This window comes from Lepidochelys olivacea (genome assembly GCF_965140295.1).
Source record: "Lepidochelys olivacea isolate rLepOli2 genome assembly, chromosome: 1".
Taxonomy (NCBI): domain Eukaryota; kingdom Metazoa; phylum Chordata; order Testudines; family Cheloniidae; genus Lepidochelys; species Lepidochelys olivacea.
Genome location: NC_140411.1, coordinates 108,332,266 through 108,352,164, shown reverse-complemented (window position 1 = coordinate 108,352,164; position 19,899 = coordinate 108,332,266). Strand labels below are relative to the sequence as shown.

General features: G+C 41.0%; 1 protein-coding gene across 4 annotated transcripts; it reads right to left on the bottom strand.

The window, feature by feature from the left end:
- Window positions 1–3,653: 3,653 nt before the first annotated feature.
- Window positions 3,654–19,882, bottom strand: ABHD13 (abhydrolase domain containing 13). Of its 4 annotated transcripts, none has more exons than XM_084623873.1 (3): window positions 19,694–19,812; window positions 8,284–8,358; window positions 3,654–6,969 (listed from the first exon to the last, which is right to left on the bottom strand). In XM_084623873.1, the coding sequence occupies exon 3, from the start codon at window positions 6,932–6,934 to the stop codon at window positions 5,921–5,923; it is 1,014 nt and encodes a 337-aa protein (XP_084479999.1). In that variant the 5' UTR covers window positions 6,935–6,969; window positions 8,284–8,358; window positions 19,694–19,812; the 3' UTR covers window positions 3,654–5,920. The 4 variants fall into 4 exon arrangements, with proteins under 4 accessions (XP_084479999.1, XP_084480000.1, XP_084479998.1 ...); XM_084623874.1 differs by lacking the exon at window positions 19,694–19,812 and adding an exon at window positions 19,091–19,438; XM_084623872.1 differs by lacking the exon at window positions 8,284–8,358 and having other exon boundaries at window positions 19,694–19,882.
- Between the last annotated feature and the right edge of the window lie 17 nt (window positions 19,883–19,899).

Here is a 19,899-nt window from a genome sequence, read left to right as displayed (position 1 = left end):
ATGACAAAATAGCTCAGAGAAAGATAAACTGCTCCCATTAATCAACATTTTGGGGAGGGGGGGAGAAGGGAACCTCAACTCTAGAGACAAGTTAAAGATCAATGTGGTTATTTCACAACTGTTTTTTCAGGAAGCACTGAATACTCATACTTTGAAAAATTAAAGCCCTTTAAAGATGTCTCAAGCAGGGCACAGAAAACTATTATATATGAACTGATTTATATGAAATATATATAAAAACTCATTCTGCTCAGATTCTTGTTCCATGCAATCCAGCCACTTCTATTACACTGCATTTCTTAAGTTACATGGTTATTGATTTTTCATAGTTAAGACAAGTGTAGGTAAACCATTAACCTTTCAAAAATTAATGCCGAGCTCTTCTGGGCAGTGGCTACTTGCACCTGGATTACTTGCATGTGGAATATGCTTAACATTCAGGGAACTACTGTGCATTGCATAGGGTTTAAAAACAAACAAAAAACCCACACATGACTTTTCCTTGCAATTTTCCCTTTTAAATTTCCTTTCTGAAGACTAAACAAATTAAAATTCTTTGTGAGTGGAAGTTCAAATGGTGAATTTTAAGTTCTGTCCTCTAGGTGTTTCAAAAGAAGGTGAAAGACATACCATAACCCCTTTTATGATCCTGGAGAGGGTAATACTGAGTTTACAACTGTAAATAAAAGGGCAAGAAATCCCTCAGTTACTAAGTAATGGTGATGAACAAAACTCCAACAGTAGTTTTCACTGTCTTCTGCAGTTAAATATGGGTTTGCCTATGACATAATATAGTTTTGCAAGCACATTGCAAAAGCCAAGTATGCTTATAGAAGCCTGCATAAAATCAAGTATGCCACTGGCACGTTTCAAATTTGTATCTCAGGATGATTAGGTAGTGGAGCTAGTGAAAGTTTTTGAGAGATTCTGAAATCTATACAGGATGTTTTCAACCTGTTTTCAATTCAGATTAGGGAACTAAATATTCAGACAATTTCAGTCTGAAAGAGGAAATATAAGGGGGCGGGGAGAAGAGGAAGTCTGAAAGACGTAAAGGTAAAAAAAGGGTAGCAGAAGGTCACTGGTTATGAGCTGTACTCGGTCACTCTGAAAAGCTGAAACCAGGTTAGAGGTCCTAGAAATGGATGTTTGCAATTTTTTTTTTGTATTAATCTACTAACCAACTTGTCAATTATATTTCTGTGCAGTAACAGAACATTTAATATGGGTAATCTGTATTACATGTACATTGATTTGTTCTGTAAATAAAATTTTAAATATTTAACCTGTTAAACAGCAGCAGTTACCAGGCAATCCAAAAAACCCTAAATTCATTCTGAAGACAGATCACAAACTGGAACAAGACATTAATGGCACTTTTAATGTATCAATTTATTGCACGTCAGTACATAAAAATAGAATGTGTTTTGTAAAATCAATTTTATTGTAAAAACCAGACTCGAATGAAAGTGTTTGTAAAAACTGCAATGGTTAGCACATATACTGAAACATTTATGCTTAGTTGACAAAATATAGAAGTATTACTTTATAGGATACTTAAACTGAATACTAAAAAAATTTAAAGAAAATTCATTCCTTGAACATTCAATGACTGATTTTAAATTCAGAACATCAGCTTTATTTAGCTCCTGAATATGCTTTAGATATATAGGCTTTTCTCTTCTGCATGATTCTACTGTAAACTAGACGGACAGGACAGCATTATAAATTGTTCTAAACGGGACACACCAATCATAGTTTGATCCCGTCCTGTGCAGGAGGCATTAATTTTATTTTTGGCGAAGTGCCTCTTGCAAATTTGCACATCATTTTAAAAATGCACTTGAAGAAAGTGATTTATGAAATGTAACTGGAGGTATATCTGAATCTCTTTGCTAACTGGAATTGTCAAATCTTGTAAACTTGTCAAATCCTAGGATTTTAGGGTCAGAGAACTATCCACTTTTGCATTTGTCACCATAAGAACATCCAAGGTGACACTCCTAATTAGCCAGGAGAGTGAGAGTGAGTGTGTGTGTGTCTAAATGCATCTACCCTTACAACTGGGTGATTGCCAACTATGTTTGTGCTGTATTTTTACCTGAGAATGGACATGAGGGCACCTATATTAGTCATTCCCACCCCCATCCCCCCCGCTTTGAAAGCACAGCTTATATCTTTGCCTTTCACAGTTTCAGAACTAGATACTGGGAATGTAAACATGGGCCAATAGGAAGCTTTAAGTGTCTCCACTAATTACATTGAGAAAGAAAGTACTCTTGCGGCGGGGGGGGGGGGGGGGGGGGGAGGAATATTTATCACAAGGACACTACTGGTACAGCTACTCTATTTTGAGACTCCAAATTCTTTTGAAGTCTATTATATATATATAGGCAGTTCCTACTCAAGCGTATATTACTATATCTTTAAACCCAAGAGTGACCCCTCTGTAAAGCCTGGATCCAAACTACTTAGTCCCTTCTCCACAAACAAGCCTATGTGTGATTGGGAATCACACAAAATAAGAATATATACTGTTCACAGTTAAACACTTTATCTTACTGTTATTTTTTGCAGGAATGCTGGCAAAAGGTGCACTTGACCTAATCACCCTTCTATTTATTTTTCAAACACAAACGATGTAACAGCAGTAATACTTTAACCAAATGGCAGAGATTCTTCTCAATACCCAACCATAACAGCTGCTTCTCAAACCAAAGACTCAACAGCAAAACACCGGTTTGCCACTGTACAATTTGGAGCCAGAATGAGTGCATTGCTGTAGGCAAAAATCTTGACTTGTCAGATGTTCCAACTGGGAAGGATTCCCTCACGGGGTTGGGGGCAGGAGGAATCATTCTCTACTTTTGTTACCAATAAATAATCCCACTGACAGCAGTGTGGCATTTACAGAAAACAGAACTTAAACCAATTTTGGTTAAGTATTCCCTCCTCACCTGCCCCAGAGGTATTTCAAAGCAAAAGGGTAAACTCCTGTTAGAGATTCAGTTTCTCATTCATACTGCTTAACATGACCCTATCCCTATACGGCACAGGAAAGGAGTTTGAACATGCGTATGTGGTTGAGGGGTCAGTATTCAGTTTAATAAATCCTATGGATATAGACACCTCATCCCTGGGATAAATATTCATCACAATGTGCAGGTTTTCAGATATATGACTTGAAATCCCACAGTCACTATGGTGAAAACATGGTTTGGTGATCAAGAGTGCATTGCTAAACAGTTCTAGTTTGTCATGATTTCCTCCCCCTTTCCTCCCCCGACCAGTTGCCTTTGCAACTATGGGCCCCAATTCAACATTGCCTACTCAGATGATACAAGTGCATAAAGAGCCCTTTATGGCGTTAGAGTTTACACTAAAAATACACATTTATGTTCAGCTTTTGCTTTGGAAATCCATATTTTATATTGGGCATAATTTAATAATTGCAAGACATGACAACTTTTGAAGCAGCTATTTACTGGACTGAATTTACAACCGTCAACCACTAATCTGCATGAGTGGCTGCTACAATTAAAAGTTTTTTCTTTCAGAACAGCAATATTTGTCCCACTTACTCAGATATAATTTATTCTATTTTCTGTAGGAATTTAGTCAGTTCCAAATCTGCGATGTAGCTGAAATAGCACAACACAAGAGCAAAATTTGTGAAAAATATACATGATCTGATAGGACTATACCAAGTAAATGAACATTATGATCCATTAAATCCTTTTAGCCGTTAAGAAGGTTGCCACTTCTACATCACACAGGAAAAGAAACATACCACACAACACTGAAATAATTAGAAGAGACAAGGAAGTCAGACAAACTACAGCTAAGGAGAGTTTATAACACTAGGCAGTTCTAATGCTGACTGCAGTTATTTTAAAGGACTTATGGCTGCAGTATTAAAAAAAAAATACTTATCACCAAGACGGCAGCAATATAGGATGTCTTTATTCAGAAAAAAGAATAACCACTGTTGAAAACTATTTTCTCTAGTTGAGATATTTCACCCCCATGTCCATATTTAATTTGTTGATAATGAATGCATCCGATGAAGTGAGTTGTAGCTCACGTAAACTTATGCTCAAATAAATTGGTTAGTCTCTAAGGTGCCACAAGTCCTCCTGTTCTTTTTGCGAATACAGACTAACATGGCTGCTACTCTGATACATATCCATGTGTAATACCTGTACTCCCATAAAATAAAGTAGTCGCTGAGGCACTAGTTCAGGAATACAGCTTTGTTCACTGACGCTAACGGACCCTGAGCATGTGCTTAAGCGCCACTCCGAAACAGGAATGGATTTAAGCATGTGCTGAAGTGCTTTCCTGAATTAGGGCTTAACAGTAATAGCAGAAAGGCTGAATAGAATTCAGCCTGAAACAGCAATGGTACACATTTTTGTATGGAAAACCTTTTTTCACAGATATCCTTAGTCTGGTAAAAAAAGCTATTTGTTGAATAGGCAAACTGCGTATCATCTGGAGCAAATGAGTAATTAAACCTAGTACAAATATAGAATATACCTTGTCATGTTAACCGTGCTGATGACAGACAGCTTTGGTATAGTTGCTCAAGCAAGGATCCTCATTCTAGAAGGACAGTCAATCAGGCTCTTATCTTATTATTCAACACTGTCCACACGAAAGTGGTCACCATTAACTCTTAATGTGACTGGAAGAAATTCACATTTTTGTTGATGGTACTTACAGTCAGTCTCCACACTATACAATAAAATTTAAATAAAAAAATCTGCAAACAGAAGGTTAAAAGAGTTAAAACAAGATGATCTATATTCTCTAGAACTTAACAAATCCTAAATCTGCTAAGTCTAAATGTTTATGTGGCTTTCTTATCCCGATCATAGAAACCGTACAAATCAAACTCTAATGTTTAAACAGACTACTTGTTTTAGAAGTGTATGTAGAGGGAGTACAGGCCTGTTTAATTTAATCAAATTTAAAATCAAATGTAAGTTTAACTGTATCACCCCACCTGCCACCTCTTCAACAAATAGCGTTGCTCTTTCTGCTATTCTGATCCACAACATGGGACACCCTACCTAAACTGATGATTCTATTGTGATGCCAACAAGAAATGACAACTAATAAAGGCTAAGTTGAAGAGCTGTGGACAAACAATAATAGTTTTGAAGAAGTTATATTTGGATGGTACATTTTTTCCCTCTCTTCATAGGTTGATTCTCTTCTCAGATAGCAGGCTGTACAAGGAAAAACATCTCTTGGCCTTTAGGCATGGACACTCAAATTTGAGAGCACTACTACAGTATAAAAAATGAAATTAATATAGGAAATTGGGTTTTCCTCTTAACCTTCAATTCGTAATAGAACATATATAACCATAAAAATAATCAGGATCGTATACCCATAGGTATACGTTGCCATTAATGCTATTTACATTACTTAGCATATCTTGCATAACACATAAATTCAAGGAATAAAACACTATCATGCATGGTATACTTAAACTAAATCCTAGAAGAGAAATATTGTTATGGAACATATTTTGCTAATCATGATTGGCCAAATAGCTGATACATACAGCAGAGAATACTGAAGAGCCTTCTGTCATCTTAAACTAATGTAAATTGTAATAATGTAGTCACGAGAAGTTTGTAATAGCCTTCATTGTATATACTGAACAAGTGGAAGAATAAACATATCCAAAAAGTGTATGGGAAAGACCTGTAGAACTGTTCATTCATTTACAATGTTGCAAAATATAAACACTATCTGGATCATCATAATAAAGTATTAGACCTTTCCAAGTTTAATTTCACTCTTTAGGCAAGTACAGACATAATATACATTTAAAAATTGACATTCTTTTACAATTTTTCACAAATCAAGGTACAGTGCAGTTTTATCAGAAAAAAGGGAATATCAATTATATTATTGTTACGTTAGATGATGTTTTTGCCATTTCTTCAGGGGAGTGACTCTTTATTACTTCTTTGATGAACTGTTCAAGTGCAGTGAAATAACCTTGACACTGCCAAGTGTCATTATGTGTTCCCTCTGGAAATATGGCCAATCTCTTTGTCCGAGATGGGGATAATTCATAAAGCTGCTTCATCATAACTGGCGGAATTAACTGGTCAGATAGCCCAGAGATGAAGAGAGAAGGCATTCTGCACTGAGAGATTTTTCTGTAGGACAGGTATTGATTTTTGTAGCACCACAAAGGAAGATACCTCATTGGGAAGAAAGAAAACAAAGTGCTGGCCATATGTGGAATGCTAAGAAATGTGTTCTCCACCATTATGGCAGAAATCCTATGGGAATTTTCAGAAGCTAAATGAACAGCCACTGCTCCCCCCAAGGAACGGCCAAAGAGAAAGATTTTTGTTTTATCAAGGTCAGACCTAGTCATCACGTAGTCTAGCACAGCCTCAGAATCTAAGTATAGACCTTCTTCACTTGCTTCTCCTTCGCTTTTTCCATAACCTCTATAATCAACCAGCAGCAAGTTTACTTTCAGGTTTACCAACATCAGCAAAGCATTTGGTAACCTGTGACCAATGTTGCCTGCATTTCCATGAAAATAAATGATAGTAGGAGAATACACTGCATTGTCCCCAGTGTATCTCAACAGAATAAGATTGAGAAGAACTCCATCTTTGGTTTTGATGAAGATGTTTTCATGTGGTATACCGGTAGGCATAGGAACATAAAGGCGTGAAGAAGAGGGCTGTTCTGGGAAGTAAAGCAGTACATCCTGGAATTTATATAGTATACCTGCTATTGATACAAATATTAACATAAGTAAAGTAATGCCGCCATATAAATGAAAAGTTACTATCAAAGGTAAAAGAGAAATACGGCAGAGACCCCAAGACCATGATGCCAAAGCCAGTAGCCACCTTTCAACAAAGGACCAAAGCATCCATGACTTTTCCATTGCAGTAGTGAGTGATCTTTTACTCCATATGTATCCTGCAAAAAACCCAAACATATGTACATAAATATCAAACATGGAAAACAGTCAAGCAAGCATTCATATTCCTGAAGATTATTAGTAAACCATTGCATAAACAGAAGGTAACAACAAACTACTGTTTATTTAATCTTTTATATAACTAGATCACTTTAATCACTTCCCAAAGTTCAACTGTGATAATCAGCAGGGGCTTCTAGAAATTCATTTGCCATCGAAAACCATGGAATTCGTGTTTTTATACAGAATCTTTAGTTTTGTGAAAAAATAAAAACATACATTAGCTACAGCGGAACCCTGTTTATCTGAGCCTCCGTTATCCGTATTAACTGAACCAGGGCTCTGAGCCCCAGGCAGCAGGTCTCAGGCTTCAGCCGACAGTGGGGGAGCTCCACTGCCTTGGGCTGAAGTTCTTTGCCCATTCGCCAGATTATCCAAATTTTTGATTATCTCATCTGGCCCCGGTGCCAATTAGATCATATAAGCAGAGTTCCACTGTATCTCAGTAAAAGACTGTGTTCAACGGATCTATATATATTGTGACTAGGAAAACTAAAGTTCAGCATTTCATTTTAATCCCGGAAAAACGTGGATTTTTATGGGGTTTTTTTTAAGTCGTAGAATTTTTGGTTTTTTATCATGGAAAACTAGGATCTCTGATAATCAGTGAGAAGAGTAAAATAGGCTTTGCAACTCCTAGGAGAATTCTCTTTTGTTTTCATTTGAATACTACTTAGTACTAATAATCCCCTCAAATACTGTGGCTGACAACAACTTTATTCCCACCCAAATTGCAGAAGCAAGCATGGGCACAGATGGTGATTTGATCAGTTTGCAAAATTGCTTCTTGGGCATTAGCTCTAGGATCCAGAGATAAAAAAAGATATCACTCTTACTTCCATGCCTGTGACAAGCGTCTTCATTCTTTAACGATTTATACAGAAATATTCTCACAGACCAACTTCCCCAATCCCTTGCAAATGCCTGGCTGCAGCTATAGCCCTTAGTTACCTGAAAAAGTATTATAGCTGGATTAAGATGACCAGATGAAAAGGCACAATTGTGATGGATGCCTAACACTTGTCCCCACCACCCACCCATTATGTACCTATGCTGCTTAATGCCACAGTTAGTCAGATTCAGTTTAAGATTTCTGCTACCAGCTTTCTAGCCATATTTCCTCCTGTTTCATTTGTTACAGGTCATCAAGTGGGAAAGGTATTTAGGAGTACTTATATCATCATCCACGGTGATGACATCAGGTGGTTTTAATGTCCTACCAGGCTACTGAAAGAACAGTCAGTTGTTTGTACCTCCTTGTGATCAGTGGAAACAATACTGGTTCAGGATGCCAAAGCAAGTTCATGCTCCAATGAGAAAAAGTACACCTAGAGATCAAAATGAGGGACATAGTGGTCAGTCCATGACATGGGAGTAAACTCTGTCCCTCCAACTACTGATCCCAATATATAAACCAGATCCGGAACATAGCCCACTATATGCATGGAGACAGATGTCAACTAGAAGAGTTATAGTAATCATGAGAAGTGGAATTAACCCCTAAAGAGTCCTTAACTAATTACTAAAGACATCTAAGAAAGTCAGTCTGAGTGACTGTCAGCTCCAGATGGGACCCTGTTATGCTGCAAGGGTGATCATACATCAGCAAGAAAACATGCTAGCTCCAACCCGAGGCTCATGCACTAGACAATCTTGGCTTTTGGACAGGATATCGTCCTTAGATATATCAGCATTCACTGCATTTCTCTCTCTAGACCACTCTAGTTTTATTCTTTTTTCCATGTGTGTTTATTCTTATTTCTAGCCTGAGTTCATCTGCAAATTTGCTTATGGATTTCACACTAAACACTCACTGAAAAAGAGACTAACAGATTTCAATTTCTGCACCGCCACTGAATCACAATACAAGAAACAACAGAACCACAAGAGTAGGCACAGAAAAAAATGTTAAGCACACTGCCTGAAGGACCTGACTGAAAATACCCATGGTTTGGTATTCAAGTGCCAAGAACTGCAAGGATAATGACAAAGCAGGTGACTATGGCATGGCAGAAAGGCAGTGCTTTTACTCTGTGAGGAAAAAGACAAATGATTGCCCTTCAAATAAGAAGGAAAGGGACCCCAAAGACCTTTCTGATATAAGTCATTCACTGGTGAGGGAAATACCTGTGATCCAGTGCATGAGGTTACCATTATTAACTTCATCAGAAAAAACACAAAGCGGAACTGTCACAACATAAAGCAAATCTAAAGAACTTCTGGAAGTCATAAGAACGCTTGACTAAACTACATCAGACACCACACTTCACTACCTGAAGACTGACATTCACAAGTGAAATTTCACAGGATGGCAGGCATCCTTCTTGTTTTAATTGTGCGTGCCTTCTTATTGTGATGGAAGAAGCTTTGCAGACCCCTCAAAGTGCTGCGTATACCAGTCTGGGAGCTTCTTCTGTATGCTGTTACTTAAGTTGCATAAAACTTTTGTATCAAAGTGTATAATTGCCGTTGCAAAGAAAAGCTAGCCTGGCTCCTCCAACTAAGAGTCAAAAAAGAATACTTTAAGAATTTAATTTCATTAAATCAGGTTTGTGATGTAGCTAAAATTTTACAGACCTGAAAAAACAATACTTTAAGCAAACAGTACTTTCGCTTAATCTGACAATAAGGAGGGGAGAAAAAAAAAACTGTACAACCATAAATCCATCTCTTTTTCACAATCAGCTACTTGATAGGATATTATACCTATCTGTGTCCTTGAGTATCTGGTCATCAACATTGTGGCGGGGGGGATAGAAATCAATTATTTTAAAATAATAATAATTTTTTTTAATTTAAATTGGATTTTTTGATAAAATGCTTTTTGAGGAAAAAGCCTATACATTATAGCTCAAAGATATTTTATCATGGAATAGAGATTATAAATTCTAATTCTATAATATGAGACAATATATTCATGTAATGTTTAAGAAAAGTTTTGTGAGTGAGTTTTAATAGTTCATGGATTAGGGACCCAATTTTATGGGGTTCCAGGGGCTTCTGTATAGATTTAGGTTAATCTTTCTATCTACCCAATGGGGCTCAGTCTAGAAGATACCATCAGAGATGCTTAGTTTTGCAGTTCTCAAACTGTGGATTTATGTCTCCAGAAATAACATGCTTGTTAACAGCAAAAATGTTTTTAAATAAAATAAATAAATAGAGGTGAGAAATAAAAGACCACAACCTTATTGTCCCTCTGCAAATTTGTGTACACAGAGTCAATCCCTTACCTCTCTCTAAAAGTGCAAAGCTTCAAAAAGTTCAATGAATAGAAGATTGTTGGGGGCAGAATAGATCTGGACAAAGAGAAGAAGTCTGGAGATAAATGTGAGAAGGGAGGGACAGGCAGTGGAAGTCTTGAGTTCTGAGTGTAGCCTTCATTGATTTGAGATCTACCATACCACTCTCACTAGAAGGGAAAACCTATAATGGCAGCAGGCCGTAAGAGAGACCCAGTTTGGGAATAAGAACCATTCAAGAAATATATGTTTGCTGATGTTTTAAAGAAAGTCACACCAGTGAACTGGTGGAAGTCACTTAAGCACTTGGATTCAGGGACTGTTGAAGTGATAATCTCACTTTTAACAGCAGTACCTTCTTCTATTGGTGTAGAAAGAATATTTTCTTCCTTTCCAGAATACATAATGTTGTCATTTTAGTTAAATAAAAATTTAAATGTCTGTCTAGTGATGTTCTCCTCCTAATACAACATGGCAAGAAAATCCTCCAAATATTAATTAACCTGTTGAATTGGAGATATTTATGAAGTCATTGGGAGGTGAACTACCTACTTCAATTACCTTTGGTAAATGAAATAACCAAACCATCATTCATTTTCTGATATAGCCGTAAAACTAATCTGAAAAGTTTTCAAAATAAATCACTTTAAAAATGAAACCTACATCTATCTTTGAGTTGTGAAGACTATGTATTAAGGTTATAACAACCAACAAGAATGCATTTTTATGTAGAAATCCATTATTAAATTGAGGCTTCCTGACCAGTTATTTAAATCAGGATTTAAATCAAATTCACCCTGCATTTACGGCCAGTTGAATGCACAGTATTCTTCATCAGAATTCTCTGAAACGTAACTGGTTCCATCACATATCCTATTATTGGTGCTCAGATTTACAGTCAGTCAGAATCATAGAAGATTAGGGTTGGAAGAGACCTCAGGAGGTCATCTAGTGCAACCCCCTGCTCGAAGCAGGGCCAACACCAACTAAATCATCCCAGCCAGGGCTTTGTCAAACTGGGGTTAAAAATCTCTTAGGTTGGAGATTCCACCACTTCCCTAGGTAACCCATTCCAGTGCTTCACCACTCTACTAGTGAAATAGTTTTTCCTAATATCCAAGCTAGACCTTCCCCACTGCAACTTGAGATCATTGTGCCTTCTTATCATAGAATATCAGGGTTGGAAGGGACCTCAGGAGGTCATATAGTACAACCTCCTGCTCAAAGCAGGACCAATCCCCAATTTTTGCCCCAGATCCCTAAATGGCCCCCTCAAGGATTGAACTCACAACTTTGGGTTTAGCAGGCCAATGCTCAAACCACTGAGCTATCCCTTCTTCTGTCATCTGCCACCATTGAGAACAGCTTAGTTCCATCCTCTTTGGAACCTCCCTTCAGGTAGTTGAAGGTGCTATTAAATTCCCCCCCCCCCTTCTGCAGACGAAATAAGCCCTGTTCCCTCAGCCTCTCCTCATAAGCCATGTGCTCCAGCCCCCTAATCATTTTAGTTGCCCTCCGCTGGACTCTCTCCAATTTGTCCACATCCTATCTGTAGTGGGACGCCCAAAACTGGACGCAATACTCCAGATGTGGCCTCACCATTGCCCAATAGAGGGGAATAATCACTTCTGTGAATCTGCTGGCAATGTTCCTACTAATGCAGCCCAATATGCCGTTAGCTTTCTTGGCAACAAGGCACACCGTTGACTCATATCCAGCTTCTTGTCCACTGTAATCCCCAGGTCCTTTTCTACAGAACTGCTGCTTAGCCACTCAGTCCCTAGTCTGTAGCAGTGCATGAGATTCTTCCATCCTACATGCAGGACTCCGCACTTGTCCTTGTTGAACCTCATCAGATCTCTTTTGGCCCAATCCTCCAATTTGTCTAGGTCACTCTGGACCCTATCCTTACCCTCCAGCGTATCTACCTCTCCCCACATCTTAGTGTCATCCGCAAACTTGCTGAGGGTGCAACCCATCCCATCATCCAGATCATTAATGAAGATCTTGAACAAAACCGGCCCCAGGACCAACGCCTGGAGCACTCCACTTGATACCGACTGTCAACTGGATATCAAGCCGTTGATCACTACCCGTTGAGCCCGACGATCTAGCCAGCTTTCTAGCCACCTTATAATCCATTCATCCAATCCATACTTCCTTATCTTGCTGGCAAGAATACTGTGGGAGACCGTATCAAAAGCTTTGCTAAAGTCAAAGTATATCACGCCCACCGCCTTCCCCATATCCACAGAGGCAGTTATCTCAGAAGCCTGAAGGAGATTGGACAGAAGAACAGTTTCAGACCCTCCACAATATTAACGCCACAAGAGTATAGGTGGAAGAGATATAATTAAATTGGTACCCAGACAGTCCAAATAAGAGAGTCCCATAGGATTTTTAATTTTCCTTCTCTCCCCCAAAACAATTTGAAAGAGTGTGCACATGTGGTAATGAAGGTTCCATTTCTGAGCAAAATTGAAATTAAACCTGTTAGCTAATATGAACGTAAAATCATTTTAAAGAAAGCTACAAACAACATTTTCTTCAGAGAGCAGTACTGCCATCAAGCTGTAAAACACCTTACTGCAATATAAGCACATAATCTATTCTGATCTGCACAACAGAAGAAGAAACAGGCAAAGCTGGATTTCAATTAAAAGAGAAAGAGAAACCTACAAATCAGAAGCATCACCTGCTATGGCACAAAGCAGGCAGTTGCCCCCCCTGCTGACTTTGGACTTTGACAGTTAAGCAATAATTGCCTCACTTTTTTCCATTTGTGACGCTATTTGGAACAAAATGTTCTATTTGCTGACACAACTTTGCTTACCCCCCATTTCAGGCCAATGAGGGCTGTGGCACAGGCCGAGGGATGTGCTGGCCGCCACTTCCTGCAGTCCCCATTGGTTTGGAGTGGCAAACTGTGGCCAGTGGGAGCTGCGATCGGACGAACCTCGCTGCAGGTAAACAAACCGGCCCAGCAGCGGCTTTCCTTGACAGGCCGCATGCCAAAGGTTGCCAGTCCCTGGCTTAGAGCTTCTCTACCTTTCACAATGTAGCTTTTAAAGGGTCATTTAAAGTCAGTTTAAAGTTTCTTGTTCAAAGAAATTTAAACATTCAAACAATATTATATAAAAGCAGCCAAATACATCCCACTTTTCTTATGCTAATAGATCATCTGAAGCCAACGAGGCTACCCTTCTGAAAAGAAGAAAGATTTGGCCCCAAATTCCAAATTTTTTGAGGTAAAAGCAACTATAAATTTAAAGATTTTTTTTAAAGTAGTGCTTTAGTGTTGGCCTTCTTTAATTGCTAGTGTTTTAGCTAAGAGTTGGACTAAACTGCTATGTCCATGGGCCTGATCTTACAAGATGCCGAGCGGCCTCAAATTTAATCTTGCTTTTCTTGTTGCCATGTGAGAGAGCCTAATGAAATTTATGCTGAACACCTGCAAAACTCATCTCGCAGGATTGAGACCGTTTCTCTCTCTCTTTTTAGGTTTATATTTTAATGACTTTTCAAATAGTACTATAACAACATTAAGATGAAGTACATCAAGTGTTAAAAAAAATTCTCTTAAACATAATCAACATTTACTGAGACTGGTTTTTAAATCAGTTTACAGTAAAGTGTCTTAAGACCCAAGATAATTCAATGTTGAACAAGAGCACACTTGCTGCAGTTTTCCTGAGAGGTTTTAAAGTAACTGAATGCCACATATGAATTCCTCCTCAGGCCTGAGACTTTTCTGCATCCAGGCCTTTACGTTCTCTCTGTCAAATATCACAATTTTGCCTGGCCTACATTCAGAGCATGGGAAGGCTGGGTGGAGTGCATGTTTTAAATACATGTTAAGTAATGCTAGCAAGTGCACTAGTATTACTGCTAAACCTCATTAATTCAGTGTGAATCCTTGAAAGATTCAAAGGACAGCTATTAAATTACACTCCAAAAAGCTCAGTAATTCCACCCCACAGCAAAAACATGTCCTAAAAACCCTCTACTATTCTTACATTTATTTACATCTTGAGAGAGGGGGGAAGATGATTACACCTTAAAACTTGAGTGACAGGTAGAATAAAAACACCATGCAATAATTATCTTGTAAACTTTACATTATATATAACCCCTGAAGATATAAAGCCCAATTCAGATTTTAAGTCTCAATTTCTGTTTCATCATACTCAGGGATCCCACAAAAATACTTTAAAAGAGGCTTGGGTGATAGTGGCAAGGACAAACAAAGCAAGGTCTATGAAAACAAAATAAACCTTGAAAATTACACTTGATACCATCTCATTTTCTGAAGATAATTATTTTAATTATGAGGCTATCTGCATGGGGAAAATTTACAAAAAAAAACCTAATAGCTAAAGTCTTTGCAAGTAAAAGCAAAATATACTTTACCTAAAAGTAATCATCCTTCTGTACAGCTGTTCAATCTTTTCAGTCAACATGTCAAAAGCCTCCCTCAGTGGATACTCATGCAGGAATTCTGCGCCACAGTGCATGCGCATAATTCATGTGCCACACAATTTTTTATCCCCCCCTCTCCCTGCAGAAAATAAACTTCTGTTGAGAAGTTGCTGCAGTTGTGCCTTTTGCCCACCAGGGGTCGCTAGACCACAGAAGTGGCTCCAGGGCCCTAGCCAGCTGCCAGAGGGAAGTGAAGAGGGCCAGGGCAGGAGACAGGGTATATGGAGGGGGTGGGGGTGGCAGACAGCGTGAGGCACATGAGGCCGCTGGGGGAGTCACAGATTAGGGTTAAGAAGGCTAGTGGGGGAGGACAGACTGGGGCAGGGGATGAATGGGAACGGAGGTGCAGGGCCACATGGGAACGGGAGAGGGCGTGCAGGGCCATATGGGGGTGGCTGGGTGAGGGCACAGGGACACAAGGGGGAGGGGGATGCAGGGCCACATGGGGAAAGGGGGTGGCTGAGTGGGGGCACAGGGACACATGGGTGTGATGGGTTCCCCCTTTGGGTGCCACCTGGAACTGGTACCACTCAGCCCCCCTCACCCACAAGCCTGGACTCTACTGCTGTGATCTACCTACCTGCCAAGCCTTCTCCCAAGCTCCAGCCTGCACTTTCACCAGCACACATACAGATAGAGACACACCCAGCTACAGTTACATGCAGACGCTGTGATCAGTTCTGCATGGGAAGGCTCTAGCTTAGGAACTTCTCAGGTACTCGGGCACGCACACCCCCCTCTGTCATGTAAACCCAAAATTATACCATCTTGCGCTGCACAGAGAACTGTACAGCATAATCTCATGACATTCAACCCCTCCCTCAATGTGGAGAGGAAATATAGAGCAGCTTTCTGCCCTGAGTTATGACCCCCACACACTAGCTTTTAGACAAAGCAAAAACAAGTTTATTAACTATAAAAAATAGATTTTAAGTGATCATAAGGGATAGCAAACATATCAAAGTAGATTACCTAGAAAATAAACAAAACATGGAAACTAAGCTTAATATACTAAAGAGATTATATATGAATAGCAGATCCTCACCCTAAGCGAAGATACCAGCAGGCTGCAGATTCTTAAAGGAAAGCTGCACTAATTTACAGTTTAAAATCCCCAGATGTTCCATTCACAGGCTAAAAATCCCTTTAGCCTGGATCCAGCACTTCCCCCCAGTTCAGTCTCTCTGTTCCATAGGTGTTTCCAAGAGTCTCTTTGGGTGGGGAGTCAGTGAAGAACCATGATGATGTCACTCCTCTGCCTTAAACAGCTTTTGCATACCATGGGAACACTTTGTCTCAAAGCTTGGTTCCCACGCCAATCAGTGGAAAAACACTGATATCCCAAGATGGAGTCCAGCACCAGGTCACCTGATCACATGTCCCTGTACGGTCACAGCACCAATAACTCTGAGGCTGTTTGTAGGGTCCTCAGTAAGGCCCTCAGGGGGAGATAAGCTTATTTTAAGGCCTATTGTTTTCTCCTAATGGCTCATTAACCTGAATGGGCCCTTCCCAACTAGCCATCTAAACTGACAGTTTTTTGCCTAGTGGCCATTCTCCATGTGTAAACACATTTGTAATATGGATAGTCTAGATTCCTAAAGTCGGATACAAAAATGATATATGCATACAAATAGGATAATCATATTCAGTAAATCATAACCTCTCACATGACCTATCTTGAATAAAATACATCAAAATTATGTCCTAATCATATCATAATATCATCTCTATGAAGAATATGGGGTGCAGAGTCACGATGGGGGAGGGGGTGCAGAGATACATGGGGATTGGGAAGGAGCTGGCTAAGAGGGGGTAGGGACACATGGTGAGAGCGGGGAGGGGGCACAAGGACACATGAGAATGGGGGTGGGGGTACAGAACCACATGGGAGTAGGGTGAGTGGGTGTCAGAGTAGGGGTTGAAGGAGACGGGGGGAAGGAGGTGCAGGGACACATGGGGGCAGATGTACCTGACTGAATGGGAAAGGCTAGGGGTGCGCCAGGGTCTCCATGGGAGAGGCTCGCTAACAATCCCTCCCTGCCCTCCAAAAATCTATTCCATATTTCTCCCATCCACATCCAACAATCCCCCAGGTTCATCCCCAGGCTGCTTCCCTGTCCCTCAGCCCCTCTGTTACCCCCAACTTCCCCAAGCCTTTGCACTGTTTCTCAGGGGGCACAAAATACAGTTTTGTATTGTAGTTTAAATTAATTACTCAACGTTCTATATTTATATGAATAAGGAATCTGTCAAAAATCATTTCCTCAATTTTTTTTGTCTTCTGTTTTGTTAGAGATACTTGCTGACAGGTATTTTGAAATAAATGACCAAGAATAATTGAAACTGGTGTGATTATACTGTGTTATTTTGATAAATAAAATATGAAGAATTTTAAAATACCATACACAGAATTTTTAAATTTTTAGCACAGACTTCCCCTAGGAGTAATGATGGAGCCAAACAGTTATTTCCTTCATGGTCTTCCAGACTCTAACATTCCCTTTCAAATATTAAATTTCAGCTAACCAATATTTCCTCCTTTCCCCAAATATGATAAATAGTCAAAATTTTCTTTAAGTACAACTACCTACAAGACATTATCCTTTTACAGTGTTTTCCATTTGTAAATCTGAGTGCCCTATGAAGGAAGGTAAGTATTGTCTTCATTTTACAGATGTAAAAGCAAGGATACAGAGGAATAAGGTGACTTGTCCAAGAGTCACCAAATGGGTTACTGGAAGAGCTAAGACGACAACTCCAGACTCCTGGGCCAGTGGATAAGAAACTGAATTATATGGTCTACACCTGCATCCTTCCCACTCCTGGATAAAATATTATCCCTTAATAACCATACTAAAAGTGGTTGCTTGTCATGGCCAAAAAAATCCAAGTTATTTTAGTTAAAGAGAGAAGTCATGGCCCACAATATTTCAAGTAATAGTACAGGGATCAGCAACCTTTGGCACATGGCCCGCCAGAGTAAGCCCCGGAGGGCCGGGCTGGTTTGTTTACCTTTTGCATCCACAGGTTTGGCCGATCGTGGCTCCCACTGGCCACGGTTCACCACTCCAGGCCAATGGGGGTTGCGGGAAGCGGTGGCCAGCACATTCCTCACCCTGCGCCGCTTCCCGCAGCCCCCATGGGCCTGGAGCAGTGAACCTGCAGATGTGGCAGGTAAACAAACTAGCCTGGCCCGCCAGGGGTCTTACCCTGGTGGGCCACGTGCCAAAGGTTGCTGATCCCTGTAATAGTACATTGTTTCTCTTGGAAAACTATGACAAGAGTTAAACATCTTACTTTACCAAAAAATTCTTAAAACAATTTAATATTTGAAATTTTTACACAACACACACATTCTATTACATTGGCCAAAACAGAGCCTGGGGTAACAGGAACAATAAAACAAGTATCTAAAATTCACTTTTTTGTTATGGAAATCTCAGCTGACTGACATGCAGACCTCAAAATCAATAATCCTTAATGAGTCTTCAAAACAATATCTTTGTGAATATGTTATGAGTTTCCTGAAGCCAACTGTTCTTGGCTAGAAGTAGTAATGTCTAAGAGTTTAGTAACGCAAATAGAAAATATGTCTGAGATATTGGGTACCTGCAAGAAAGTCAAAAAGCCAAATTAGATCTACTTACTTCCCTGCTGCAAATTAGTTTCTTAACACTCTACTGCTCTGTCCATCAACCTCAATTCTTTTATGCCAGAAGTTCTCAAACATATAAATACTATTTTGTTTTACTGAGGGGGAGAAAACTCCAATACATCTGAAGCTTTGAACAAATTACATACCATAAAATTTATATAGTCCAGTGGTTCCCAAACTTGTTCCACCGCTTGTGCAGGGAAACAGGAGCTGCTGCAAGCAGCATGGGCTGAGGGACCCACTGGCCACCGCTTCCAACAGCTCCCGTTGGCCTGGAGCAGCGAACCATGGCCACTGGGAGCCGCAATCGGCCGAACCTGCGGACGCAGCAGGTAAACAAACCGGCACAGCCCGCCAGGGGCTTCCCCTGCACAAGCAGCAGAACAAGTTTGGGAACCACTGGTATAGTAAGTAGTGTATGCGTTGGATAGTTTATTAAAATTAAGCCGTACAATAAATGTCAGGATCTTGTGAAATCGGCTACCTTAAAACATAAGTGAAAAGAAATAACTTAAGAATATTTAAAGTATAAATGCAGCACAAATCAGTAATTACCCAACTATTTAGTGAAATAGGGTGTCAACTAAACTGACCTACACATCTGACTTTTGATCAATTTCTCAATCTTTCCTTAATAATAGATCGATCGATAGATAGATTTCATACATCCGGGAAAAGCACCTTGTGTCCCGCTGCTTTTCCTCCTCTCTCCTGCCGTGCCCCCCTCTCACACACACACGCTCTGTCTACACGCTTCCTCCCGGTCTCTTGCGGGTTTCCCCGGGGTGACGCTCCAGTCGGCGCACAGAGGCAGGGAGAGCGGAGTTATCTGGTGACTCCGCATCCTTCTGGCCCAGGAGAAGGATCCCGACCGAGCCTCACGTGGGCGGGAGCGGAACGGGGACCGAACTGCCCTGCGGCCGAGACACTGGCCCGGCCCGGCCCCGCCGCACAGGGGCTGCGAAGCCTCAGCTACCGACCCAGCGCGGCTCAGCCACGGCGGCCCCGACCGAGTCACCAGCGGAGCCCGGGGGAGGGGTGGTGCTGGGTCCGCGCGGGGGAGCCTCGCTGGGCTCCGATCGGCGGGTCTCGGCAGGCGCCCGCCCACCACCAGGCACCCAACAGCCCCGGGGGGGGGGGGGGGGGGGAGCGGGAGAGCCGGAGCCTCCCTCCTCCAGTGACAGGCGCGGGGGAGGGGCCGGGGGCTCCCCAGCAGCAGGAAGACCCCCCGCGTCGCCCCCCTCCCAGCAGCTCCACGCGCCTCCCCGCGTGTGTCTCTCTCACTTGCTCAGACGCGCCGCGCTGCCGGGACCGCTCCCAGGCTGAAATCGGGCTCGGCGGGGCCCCCGCGCCTCATTCTCCTCCGCCGCCGGAGCTCGCCCCCACTCCGCGCTCGCTCAGGCCAAAGCCGGGACTTGCAACTTCAGCCACCGCCGCTTCCGGGAACGAAATCACCACCGCAGCCGCTTCCGCTTCCGGGGTTAAGGGGC